Genomic DNA, 12458 nt, shown 5'->3' on the forward strand with positions numbered 1-12458 from the left:
TTTTGTTGATCAAGTTAAAACTAAAACTGCACTTTTTCTGATGACATGGTCCTTCTATCCATCTTTGTGAATGTGTAGAACTTTGAATGATATACGTTCCATTGGGCCAATTAATTCCTCTTGTACGACTTTTATCTCATTAATTCTTCGGCTGTTGGGACCCTCAGATAATACACATTCTTCAGTGAACTTATAGTGGTTTTTAGTTTATTCATTATTTGTATACCTTGTCCTGTTGTACCTGAACATCAGTTTTTGCTTGCCACCAGGCATCATTGAAGACTGAACGGGAGAAGAAGAGGGAGATGTACTTCCCGATGAGGAAGTATGCCATTAAGGTGTAGGCTAGGATCTTTCAGATAGTATTCTATTTACAAATCCATTTGCCCTTTTACTTACTAGTGTCATATTTGTGAAACCTGAGTTTTGATTTTGTTCAATTTCATGTTTGTCAACTTTTCCTTTTGTGCAAAACCAAGATGCCCATCTTTTTGATGGAAGTAGTAATTGAATGAGGGATATTTGCTTTTGTTGATGGGGTGATTTTGATTAAGGAATGAAAACCCGTTAGCTTGAACTTTCATTTCTTGTTTAAACTTTAAATCAAACAAAGCAAGTCATGAACTCTGTTGACTTGCTGTCCATCACCATCCCATCTTGCCCTGCACGCCAATACTTTCATTTTGTTAAAATATTAATTGTTTCAAGCCAGTTCAATCCCCCAGGGGAAGACATTTAATATTTCTTTATTTGCTGAGAATTTTTCTTGCATTAGACCACTTCTTATTAAGTTAAAAAAAAAGGGATAAAATGGAAAAAAAATTATATATATTTATATATTTGCATGTAGGTATGAAAAAACAATGTTTGGTTCTTCTTTGATAATGATATGTTCTTCTATTGCAATATTTTCATGATGTCATAGATATCAAAATATCTAATTAATCATGACTTATTCTATTTATTTTAAATAACATCTTTTAATGCCATTAAAAGATCTTTGATGTTATTTTTTCTACTGATTCTATTTTTAATAATTATCAGCAGATTCTTATTTGTGCAGTAAATAACTGTTTATGCAATCAAAACGGTATAGTATATGCTTACAGCTGCAATGGGTTTGAATGAATCCTCGTTCCAAATCAATGAAAAACATTATGTTAAATTAATTATTCACTAATCAAAATTCTAAACTAGCTCTAATTAAAAATGAATCACACAAGAATATCTAGCTGAACTTTGTCCTTTCTGATTTGACCATTTCTTTTGTCAATTTTACGTTGTGACAGGTTTGGTTCACAAAATAAAACAAAAAATAACTATTAGGCAGTTTGGTTTATAAAAAGGAATTATCATTATATACTATTTCAATATTTGATTGGTAAAAGTAATTTTTAAATAATAAAAAAAATAAAAATAATATATTTTACTATAATTTATGAATCTTATTTTGAAATATTTAATTCTAATGCCTATTTTTCTAAAGAAAAATAGTTTTATGCTCCTTATTCTCCCAAATTTTGGTACTAAAATTTTTATTGAACCTTTTTTTTTTAATTTTAAGTCAGTTTTTCCATATTTTAAAAACCTTCTTTTTCTCAAATTTTTGTCTCTTTCTGAAATTTCCATGATAAAAACAATATATTCAAGAAGAAAATGCAGTAAATAAGGAAAACTGGATTGTCAATGCTAAAATAGAGAATTACCCATCATATTAACCAAGTCATCATAATTTCTAAGTCACATATAATGGAACAAAAACCATGGACTATATAACTCTTTAAGCATGGCTATTGAATTTGTTGGTAAAAATACATAGTTTTTACTTAATTAAAAAGTTTTTGATATTGAAAGGTTTGAGCATTAGAGGTGCATGAAAAGTTTCTTTGATGATCATGACTAATTGGTTTTTCTTTCTTTCTTTCTTTCTTTCCTTCTTTTGTTTGGTACCCAAGAAAATTCGTGTTACTTGTAAATGTCATGATGAAAGAGCTACAAGAGGTCAACAAACAATCACATAAATTGATAAAATTAACTAATGAAATATTTTTCTTTGACTATAGAATTCCCATGCATGGTTTCATGCTAGAATTAATTTTCCATTTACAGAAAACCCATACATTTATTTTCTTTTTTTTCTACAACTTGACCCAAATAAATAAGTAAATAGATAATGAAAAGGAGCAGCAGCTAGTTTAACATCATTGTCAAAGTTTTTACCGAATGTATGAGAATTCAGGTTCATTAGCCTCCAAAATAAAAGACAAAAGATGTAGACTTCACCCCCCACATTCATCCTAGTCATTACGCAATTGACAACAAATTATATTTCCAATTCCTTTGAGGTTGAGTCTTAAGGGTACGAGAAATGTCTTTCGATATTATTATTTTTACGAATCAATCATATAGCTTTTAAATTTTGCATGTAATTTTATAAATATTGTCACGTTGTATTTTGAAAATTTCATCGATAATGTATAAGATGATTATCTATTTCTCTTAGAATATATCGCTTTTATTTTGTTATTTGTAAAATATATAATTGTTGATCTCTTTATCATAGTTAAAAAGGCAAATTAATTAAACATAAAATTTCCAAAATATAATACCATTGATCTCTCAGATATTTTATAAAAAATGAGAAAAAAAGTGGTAAACCTTGCATTCTCAGCCTTATCTCAATGATCCATACTATCAATTACTTTTAAAATCATTGATTACCATATATTGGGAAAATATTCCTGCAAGAATTTTCAATTCATTGAATGGGAATTGAATTTTCCCCAAAATTCTAGATGTTTTGTTCAAGTTTTCATGCAAATAATCATGATTAAGGCAACTGGATTTAAGGCAATAATTACATTTTTTTGAAAGCAAAGTTTGATTTGGTATGATGATGGTGATGATGATTAATTATGTGAAAAGACTCAACACTAAACTTTATTATAGCTTTCACTAAGCTTGTGTACTACCAATATAAAAAATATAAACATAACACTTTATTTAATTAAGGTTTTGACTTCAAATTTCTTTCTCTCAATTTTAAATATTTGATAAAACCAAAGAATTGGTGTCTTTTTTTTTAAATAAATAATAACTGGCGCCTTTGACTCAGTCTTAGAACCCAAACCCCATTTTTTCTTTTTTGCATTTATCTGATATATATTGGGAAATTATATAAATTATTTAATTGAATTTGGGTGATTCAAGTCTCAAAAGCTTTGAATGAATATATCATTATACTTTTGGTCAAAGTTAGTTGTTTTTTATTGTAGGAACTTTAATATAAGAACTTGACAAAGTCCAATTATTAAATCTATGAGCAAAATATTTGTACATTATTGTTTATTAGATATGTGAGGGAGAATATCTCTTTAGAAGTCACTAATTTTATTTTACTTTAATAAAAAATTGACCGATAGAAAGTAACTTCACCTATTTATATAATACGAAATAATCTTCCCTACATGTAATCGTAAATACAAAACTATATAATTCACGGGTACAATATGATAAACAAAAATAATAAAAGTAAAGAAAGAAAGAAAGGATAAAGGGTTTATTAAGAGTTATTGGTCGAAAAAGATATTGAAACAAAATTATTCAACGAAAAGAATTTAACGACTAAATTTTATGATGAATATTCAATTAAAACTCAATTAATAATAAAAGAAATCTTTATTATATATATATTTGTGTTTGGGATATTCATACCAATTTAATTAATGTAAGATTTATCATCAATCCAAATTCAATTTATCAAAGTGAGATTTTTTTTATTATCTCAAATTTAACATATATGAGATATCTCTCAAATTCAATCAAACCGATACATAATTTTAATAAATCATTACTCTTACGTGGTGTGTCCCCAACAACATCAGTGTAGTTCGTGTGAGGTGTAAGGGGCCACGTTCCCTTCGTCCTAATGCACAAGGAATTCTCTGCCTTTCATAATTTGAAGCCCTCATTCTGTTGAAAGTTTCCAAAGAAAAAGTCAAACCAAATTTAGAGGCTAATTTTATCACTCACAAAATTGATGCAATGTCATGGAAAATGACTAGATATTCTTTGCCTCACATTTAAATAAATATCAAATTGAGCAAGAAATTGGTAAGAAAGTCAATACAAAGTTGAAATAATAAACCACCAAAAATGGGCATTAATACTTTGACCTTTAAAATGGCCTCCTTTTTTGTCTTGCATTAATGTTGGGTTTTACTTATACTATTTGAATCACAAAAAAAAAAAATTACAAATTTTAAGTTCGAATTAAGAATTAAAATTAGGTATAATATCTAAAAAGTTCTTAAATTATTTTAAAAAATTAAATAAATTATCATTTTTTATTATATTCAATCAACTTCTTAAATTTTTATTTTAAGTCAATTAAACTCTTATATTTTTTATTTTGAATCAAATTAACTTTTATAATTAATAGTTAATTTAGTTAAAATGTCATTTATCATTTTATGTCACGTTATATTGACATGACATATTAAAATGTCTTAAATAATGATGACATTTATCACTCTCCATGTTGATATAACGTTAGCGTTACGTAAATATAAAATGATAAGTGATATTTTGATTAATAAAAATTAATTAATTATTAATTATAAAAATTTATTTAATTTAAAATAAAAATATAATAATTTGATTGAATGTAAATAAAAAATTACAGATTATTTATATATTTTTAACTAACTTCGACATACGCCATCTAGATATTTTATGATTACGTAATCATGTTGGGAAAAATTGTACATGAGAAAGAAGAAAGGATATCTGGTAGGTATAAACGAAAGGATATCTGGCAGGTATAAACGGATTTTAAGTATGGTCGGCAGTCGAGTTGGTGAAATCCATTGGTTTTGGGAAGACCGGGACCGGGACAGGGACAGGGACCGGCCCTTTGCAGGGTTACACACTATGAGTGTCTTTCCTGGTAGCTTCTTAATAAGTCATAGCTTTGTTCCTTCTTCAACCAAGTCTACCAATAAATCACAAGAATTTAAGGTGGGGGAGAATTAATAGCTGGTTATTTACAAAAATGTGCTTGAAAAACTCTAAGGATTAAACGATTTAATTTCCTAAGTTGTGGAAGTACTCGAAATTTAATTATGGGGTGAGAAGAAAAGGAAGTGTTCGGAAAGGAAACATGTGTGCATTCTAGATGGGGCAATTAGAGTTTTGCCCAAGCAAGAATGCAGAGGAAGACAATGTTATGTCCATGTCTGTTGGAAATTTTGGACGATAATCAAAAGCTGTCTAGTTCTTAGCTTCTTGGGTTGTAATCATGGTGTAAGACTTGTTGTGTTAGTTTATAGTTAAATAGACTGAATTGCTTGAAAAAAAGGACCGGAACCATCTGAGAAAAATGTTTCTTTAATCCCTGCCCATATTTTTCAATATTTTAAAAAAAATTCCATAAATTCTTGTATTTTCTTTCTATGGATTTAACTGATCAAGTCTTTCCTCCTGGATGATACTAGCAAAGTCTGCATACCAAAGCACTGTTGTTGAGACCAGTAGACTGTAGGCGCCCAATTGAGTCAGTCAATGATTGCTTTGGTCTAAACATGGTTGAGAAACTACCTCCCTCAATAGGGAACTAGCGGCTCCTCGTCCTCTATATAGTCACCCTCGCAAGGCAGAGGCATCAAAGCAATACCAAGTAAGAGGGAAGCTCTCTCTCTATCTTCATTGTACCCTTGAAGCCAAAATGGTGCTAGCAGAGACATCAAAGAACAACAGTCTCATTCCAAGGAAAGGATTGTCACCTCTCTTTTTCTCATCCTCTAAAGCACTCCCTTCTTCTTCTCCATCATCTCCTCCAAGCTCTCCTACAGTTTCTTCCCCTAGTCACACCTTCTCTGAGTTCATGATGGAAGAAAACATCGAAAATGCAGAATCAATCATCACCAAATGGGATGTGAACCCTTCATCATGGACTCAAGTTACCTGTCTCTTTCACCAAGACAGGAAAGAAGCCAGAGAATACCTCAAGTGTGTTAGAGACCTGCGTCGATCCATGCATTTCCTAGTCTCTCAGAAGTCGGCATCTGATAAGCTCGTGCTTGCTCAAAAGCTCATGCAAATGGCCATGAAAAGGCTTGAAAAGGAGTTTTATCAGATTTTGTCATCAAACCGCAAGCAGCTTGATCCAGAATCAGTTTCCAGCCTGTCCTCTGATGGGTCAGGCAGTTTTGATGACGAGCATGAGCTTGTATCTGAAGATGAGGCTGAGTTGAAAAAGGCTGGTGAGTCAATCACTGAGGTGGAGAGAGTCTCAGCACTGGTAATGTCGGATTTGAAGGCAATAGCCCAGTGTATGACCAGTTCTGGTTATGCTAAAGAGTGTGTAAAGATATACAAATTGTTCAGAAAATCAATAGTTGATCGAGGGCTATATCTATTTGGGATTGAAAGATTCAAGTCTTCTCAAATCAATAAAATGCATTGGGAAGCACTAGAGCATACAATAAAGAACTGGCTGAATGCAGTGAAGATTGCTGTGAGAACACTGTTTACTGGAGAAAAAATTCTCTGCGATCATGTGTTTGCAGCATCTGAGACTATCAGAGAGGCTTGCTTTGCTGAAATAACCATGGAAGGAGCAATAAATCTGTTCAGGTTTCCTGAACTCATTGCAAACAGCAAGAAAGAACCAGAGAGAATTTTCTGGCTACTGGAACTCCATGAAGCAATCTCTGAACTCTGGCCAGAGATAGAAACAATATTCAATTCTGCATTGACCTCAGCAATTAAGTTGCAGGCCCTTTCATCACTGCACAAAGCTGGTGACTCGGTTTCTGCTATACTGTCTAACTTCAGATCATCAATCCAGAAGGACTCATCAAAAACTCTGGTTGCTGGTGGAGGGATTCACCCACTTACTCGATCTGCAATGAGTTACATATCTTCCCTGGCAGATTATGGTAGAGTACTCTCTGATATTGTTGCTGACCATCCACCACCAGGAAATTCACCAAGTTCAGAATCGTGCTTTGAGAATCCAACCTCCATTGATGGTCCAACATCAGCAGGGTCAGTCCATCTTGCTTGGCTTATATTGGTGCTTTTATGCAAGCTTGACAGGAAAGCTGAGCTCTATAAAGATGTCTCTCTGAGATACCTTTTCCTGGCAAACAATCTTCAGTTCATCATTGATCAGGTTCACACAACTAACTTGAAGTATCTCCTAGGCGACGAATGGGTATCTATGCATACCAAGAAGATTAAACAATATGCTTTGCGCTATGAATCAATGGCCTGGAATAAGGTATTCTCATCTGTACCTGAGGGGACTTCTTCAGTACTATCACCTGAAGCAGTCAAGGACTGTTTTAGGAGGTTTAATGCTGCATTCGATGAAGCATACATGAAACAGACCTTGTGGATTGTACCAGATGGGAAATTAAGGGATGAACTGAAGGTGTCAATAGCAAGGAAACTGGTACCAGCATATAGGGAATTCTATGAAACACAACTGGTGGCATTGAGTGGGGAGAAAAACTTGGAGGTTTTAGTAAGGATTGCGCCTGATGACTTGGGAAATTACTTGTCAGATCTGTTCCATGGAACTCCATTTTCATCTAAGTCTTTGTCATCATCATCTCATTCACAAGGATGCCTTCCCAGGTGAAAGCTATAGTTCATGGCTACAATATGAACTGTAATCCGATGGCTGTTATACAAAGTTTGATAGGATCTCTTTCCTTCCTAATGCTGTTCTAAAGTTTTTATAGGAAGTTAAAGGAGTCAGCTAGTTCTGTCTGCAAATTCAGTGTGGAAAATATAAAATAAAGTATTAACTTTGCTTTTAATTCTCTGTTTTGAAGGTATGAAATTTCATAACTTTAGCCTTGCAAAGTTAAATATATACATAAAAGATGAAAGTATGATCAGAATAAACTTTGCATGAAATTATTAAGTTCTTTTAGGCAAAGAATTCCCTATTTGCTCTTCTAAAAAAAAAAGAATTCCCTATTTGTTTATTTAATTATAGTTCTGAAAATTCCCTACCTTTTGCTCATTAATGTTAAATTCAATAGATTGCGAACATAGAAAATCAAATAATACAAACAACATTGTCTCAAGTTTTCAGACCAAGGTTAATCAACATTTTTATATATATATCCTGGTTCTCGGATTGTTAAATCGAAGGAAGAAAATATAGGGGAGAAAAAAAAAAGGAAACTGAGATACATTTAGAGCTTGTACCTAGAATCATATAACCTAGATTTATAAGGAAGAAAATAAGAAGCCTCTCAAATACCATCATCTATGGTGGCCTAGGAATGGGTTGCCAACCTGTACATATTTGAAGGACATGTTTCAAAGAATCTGAGGGTGCTTCCATTGTCCATGTTTGATAAAATTCACTTGGATGGAATAAACTGTCTTGACCTATGCCTGTTAATATGCATGGTTGTGCACCATCTAGAAACAAGTCTCCTTCGGATCTTATTAAGCCAGACCTTGGCTCTTCCCTATCCGCTGCCTGTGTATCCAGCCAGAATCAGCATTCCAAACAAATCAAGTTAGCTGACAGCAATCTTGTCCTTTTTGAACTAATTGCAACAAAATCCAAAAACCAAAGCAAAAATGCAAAATGGAAGGAGAAAAGAATTCACTTGAAAAGCTACCATATCTCAACACATATTTTAATCCAAACATACAAAGGACCAATGTTCAACTCCGTACTTTGGTATAAATCACAGGCAACAGGAAAATGAAGCACACAGAGCTGTAAGATGCCTAACATCTTTCCTAGCAGTGTAGCAGATGATTTAGCAGTCAACATCACAGAATTACCGCTAAGTTCATAATCAAGAAGATAAAACAGTTTTTTCCTTTTTTAATAGTTATATTGGGAAAGGGGAAATATGAACGTGAGACACTCTAAATGGAGGAAGAGAATGGTTATCTGTAGGCTATGCCTTGGTCAAAAATATAACTCACTTTCTGCTGTTTGCTTCAGGCTACACATTCTAAACAGCTGATAGTGATGGAAACAGACACTGATATCCAAAAGAGCTCAGGTATGAAGCGTCACCTCAACAACAAGATGGCTTGCAAGAAAAAAGATATTTACCACTTATCATGTTGACCTCTGTTGTACAAGAGGCTTTTTGATTATACTCTGTGACCAGCAGCACTCCCCATTTGCAAGGGGATAAAAGCACAAAGAAACAGAGCAAAGTAATATATATATCTAACCTCATAAGCTCACTAGTAGGACCTTGCAAATAAATGTAATTTATTATCCAAAATGGGACGTCCCACTAGGCATTTGACTCAAACAAGGTGCTTAGCATCCAAAGAGGATGTAACTTAAGCAGAAACTTTGCTCGTAAAGATTCTCGTTCCTCTAGCCTGCTTCTGCAATTTAGAACTACTAATGCAGCTCTTATTAGTAAGAGATACGAGATCTGAGGTCCTGCTTCTCAAAATTTGCATAACTATAATGTCTTGAGGACTAGCAGATAGCAAACAAAGAAACCTTGTAGTTCTTAGTTTAATCCTTATGAAGTGACAATAAATATCACCATATTAGGATGGATCTGAAAGACAGACACATGAATGAACCGATGAGCTAGCAGGGTTATTAATAAGATTGTTGAATAAACTTCAACAGATAAATTCTTAGTACTGACAGTGAAACAGCCAAAGAGATTCCCATAGACCAATTGAAAATTTCACAGTAACCATCACATTGCTTTTGTTTAGCAAAAGATGTTACCTTCTCGGTATAAAATTCAAAAGTTTTTTTCTTCATTCCTGCTTCATAGATGTTGCATTGAGAATATATCTGATTAACAAAAAACATACACAATCAAAACAAAAATATCCATAGTTTGTATATGAAAGACAAAATTATCGATATGCTTAATAATTTTTTAGGGAAAGAAACCTTTACCTGAGCTTCTACACTTGCACAAACAGCATAAATGTCCCAGTTTCTGGTGTAGTTGTTGTACAAATGAACCTTTCCAAATCTAACACGAGGATGCCTTTGCCGAGTTCCATCAAAAAAGCAATGGTGAATAGTCACCCGAATGCATCTATCCCAAACGTGAGAAGGGTCTGCTCCAATAAGCATTGTCTTGTCATGTTGAGCAAAGTAACATCTGGAGAACAAAATGGCAGAAACAAAATTAAAAGCCCAGAATTCAATGTCTCTGACTATTACCAAGTATTGCAGAGAATCCCTTAGGGGCCAAAAATTAAAGAAACTAAAAGACAAACCCAACCAAAACTCAGAATTCAAACATCAAATTCAATCTCATTTCAATGATTATTACCCAGTTCAGGATAAGATCATTTCCACGAATGCCTTTGGGGCTAAAAGTGCAGAAACAAAAACAAACCCATCAAAATCCGGAGTTCAACCATCACATTCAATGTCATCTTCAATGATAATTATAACCCATTCCAACCCAACACCATCTCAACCAATAATTAGAAGGAAAACAATAAAAACTTACCTAGAGACAGTGATGTCAGTGCTTCCTCTAGTAATATCAATCAACCCATCATCATAGTCTTTAAAGCTACACCTATCAATCCAAATATGCTTAGAATTGGGTTTTATTTGAATACCATCAACATCATGTCCTCTTCCTCCTTCAAACTCCATGTTACAAATGATCACATTTTCACATTCCTTTAACCTCAACCCTTTTCCTGTCAGCTTAATCCTTTCACCACGTCCATCTATTGTCTTGTAAGAACCCACGCTTAAGTACGATGATAGTTGGATTACTCCCGACACTTCGAACACGATCCAAACCGGTCCCGGTCTCCGGCAGGCTTCTCGGAGAGAACCTTGACCGTCATCTACCAAGGAAATTATATTAAGAAAATGAAATTTAATGTAATTTGTAAGAAAATAAACAAAGCAAGTGTGGGAGAAAACGGACCGGATAATGAGGTGACGCAAAAGAGAGGACCATGTAGACCGCCGATGGCGAACCGGCCGAAGCCCTCCGCTTGACCGGCGATTGCTCTTAAGGTACTGTCCGCGTCGGCGTACGGAAGCGACGCCATCTTCTTCTTTTCGTTTTGCTCAACGTAGTCGTTTTGAGGGATATGGGCTCCGAGACGCTTTGAAAAGTCGTTAATTTCCGTTATTAACGGCGCGTTTGGTGGAAAATTTAGTGGCGGGGGTTGAATAAGGCCGTGTTTGGATTTTTAGATAGGTTAAAAAATAAAAAAGACAAAATTAGGATTTACAAATTTTATTTTTAAGAGTATTCGGTTCAAGTAGAAGTATTCATGAACCGACCAAAACAACATAAAAATCTTATCCAATCTAATTTCACAATAAGCCAATCTAATAGAATAAAATAGAAAATTCACAATTTATGTCTCATTTAATGTCTCTTTTATAATTTAATGTCGCATGTACTATAAATTTTTGTTTATTAACATTAATCTTAGTGCCGTTTAGTTGTTATTATTTCTACCGTCATTGGGTATTAAACTCAAATTTAATTTTGATAAATACTTGATTACAATATTGTAAAAATGTTTAAAAAATTGTAAACAAAAACTAATGTTAATAAAAAAAAACTATTGGACATGTGACACCAAATTATAAAAAGTGCACCGATGGAAAACAAAGTAAGGACAATTGATTTTTATTCTCATGATATAGTTGTATTTTCGTATCAAAGTTAATTTAATACTTAGAAAACACTAACGTAAGCATATATTTGAAATTCGTAAATATTATCATTACATGCATGTCAAAATGTTTTTCTAATGTAAATTGTCACATTTTTAATTATTTATAAAGTATTAAAACGATTTTGAAAGAAATTAAAATTTTAATTATGTAAGGATATATATAATTAAAATTACGCCTATTACTATATATTATCATTTTTCTGGGATTCTAATATACACATATCATATTGATTTTTCTCAATTAATGTTGTACTTATTATGCCACACACATGTTAAGTTAACTTAAACAGAAATATAGCTTAAATGGAGGTAATTAATAAATATAGGTGGACAAAGAAAATGAACAAGGAAAAGAAATCCTATCATCTTTATATAACCGTGCTGTTTAATAGATAAGAACACTTTTTAGATATTCATTGAATAAAAATATAATAATTTATTTAATTTTTTTAAATAATTTAAATTTTTTTAAAAATATATTATGTCATTAATATAGTAATTAAATAGACGTGTGATAACATTTTTAATCTTATTCTTAGAATTTAAATTAGATTGATGCCAAGTGGTTGGGAGTTAATACTTTATGTTCTTAAAAGAAAATGTAGGATTTGGTGAAGTACGTTAATGAGGGAAAGTTAGTCCATTTATTTAACACAAATATTTTAATTAATTTTATTGTAATGCTAATTAACTTCAATTAATTGAATTGTTGCATCCGAGAGGAAATGAATACTTTTGGATTTAACATATTAGCAATGAAT

The 12458-nt window shown here is 32.5% G+C and overlaps 3 protein-coding genes across 4 annotated transcripts in view; 2 read left to right on the plus strand and 1 right to left on the minus strand.

The window, feature by feature from the left end:
• LOC110425235 (large ribosomal subunit protein uL29) overlaps positions 1 to 529 on the plus strand; it is a 2066-nt gene extending 1537 nt beyond the window's left edge. Inside the window, exon 4 of the mRNA XM_021440082.2 lies at positions 270 to 529. Coding sequence (XP_021295757.1) covers positions 270 to 344 — 75 coding nt within the window. The 3' untranslated portion in view covers positions 345 to 529. The remainder of the gene's footprint in view (positions 1 to 269) is intronic.
• A 4548-nt stretch (positions 530 to 5077) lies between these two features.
• LOC110425364 (exocyst complex component EXO70H1-like) lies at positions 5078 to 9738 on the plus strand. Of its 2 annotated transcripts, XM_021440264.1 has the most exons (2): positions 5078 to 7644; positions 8987 to 9738. In XM_021440264.1, the coding sequence occupies exons 1-2, from the start codon at positions 5726 to 5728 to the stop codon at positions 9006 to 9008; spliced, it is 1941 nt and encodes a 646-aa protein (XP_021295939.1). In that variant the 5' UTR covers positions 5078 to 5725; the 3' UTR covers positions 9009 to 9738. The 2 variants fall into 2 exon arrangements, with proteins under 2 accessions (XP_021295939.1, XP_089641130.1); XM_089785004.1 differs by lacking the exon at positions 8987 to 9738 and having other exon boundaries at positions 5078 to 8355.
• On the minus strand, positions 8273 to 11118 carry LOC110425365 (Pectin lyase-like superfamily protein). Its single transcript, XM_021440265.2, has 5 exons — positions 10929 to 11118; positions 10494 to 10845; positions 9926 to 10136; positions 9749 to 9817; positions 8273 to 8506 (listed from the first exon to the last, which is right to left on the minus strand). The coding sequence occupies exons 1-5, from the start codon at positions 11053 to 11055 to the stop codon at positions 8288 to 8290; spliced, it is 978 nt and encodes a 325-aa protein (XP_021295940.1). The 5' UTR covers positions 11056 to 11118; the 3' UTR covers positions 8273 to 8287.
• Positions 11119 to 12458: the final 1340 nt, after the last annotated feature.

This window comes from Theobroma umbraticum, unplaced genomic scaffold (assembly GCF_002168275.2).
Source record: "Theobroma umbraticum cultivar Fairchild unplaced genomic scaffold, ASM216827v3 scaffold_81.0, whole genome shotgun sequence".
NCBI lineage: Eukaryota > Viridiplantae > Streptophyta > Magnoliopsida > Malvales > Malvaceae > Theobroma > Theobroma umbraticum.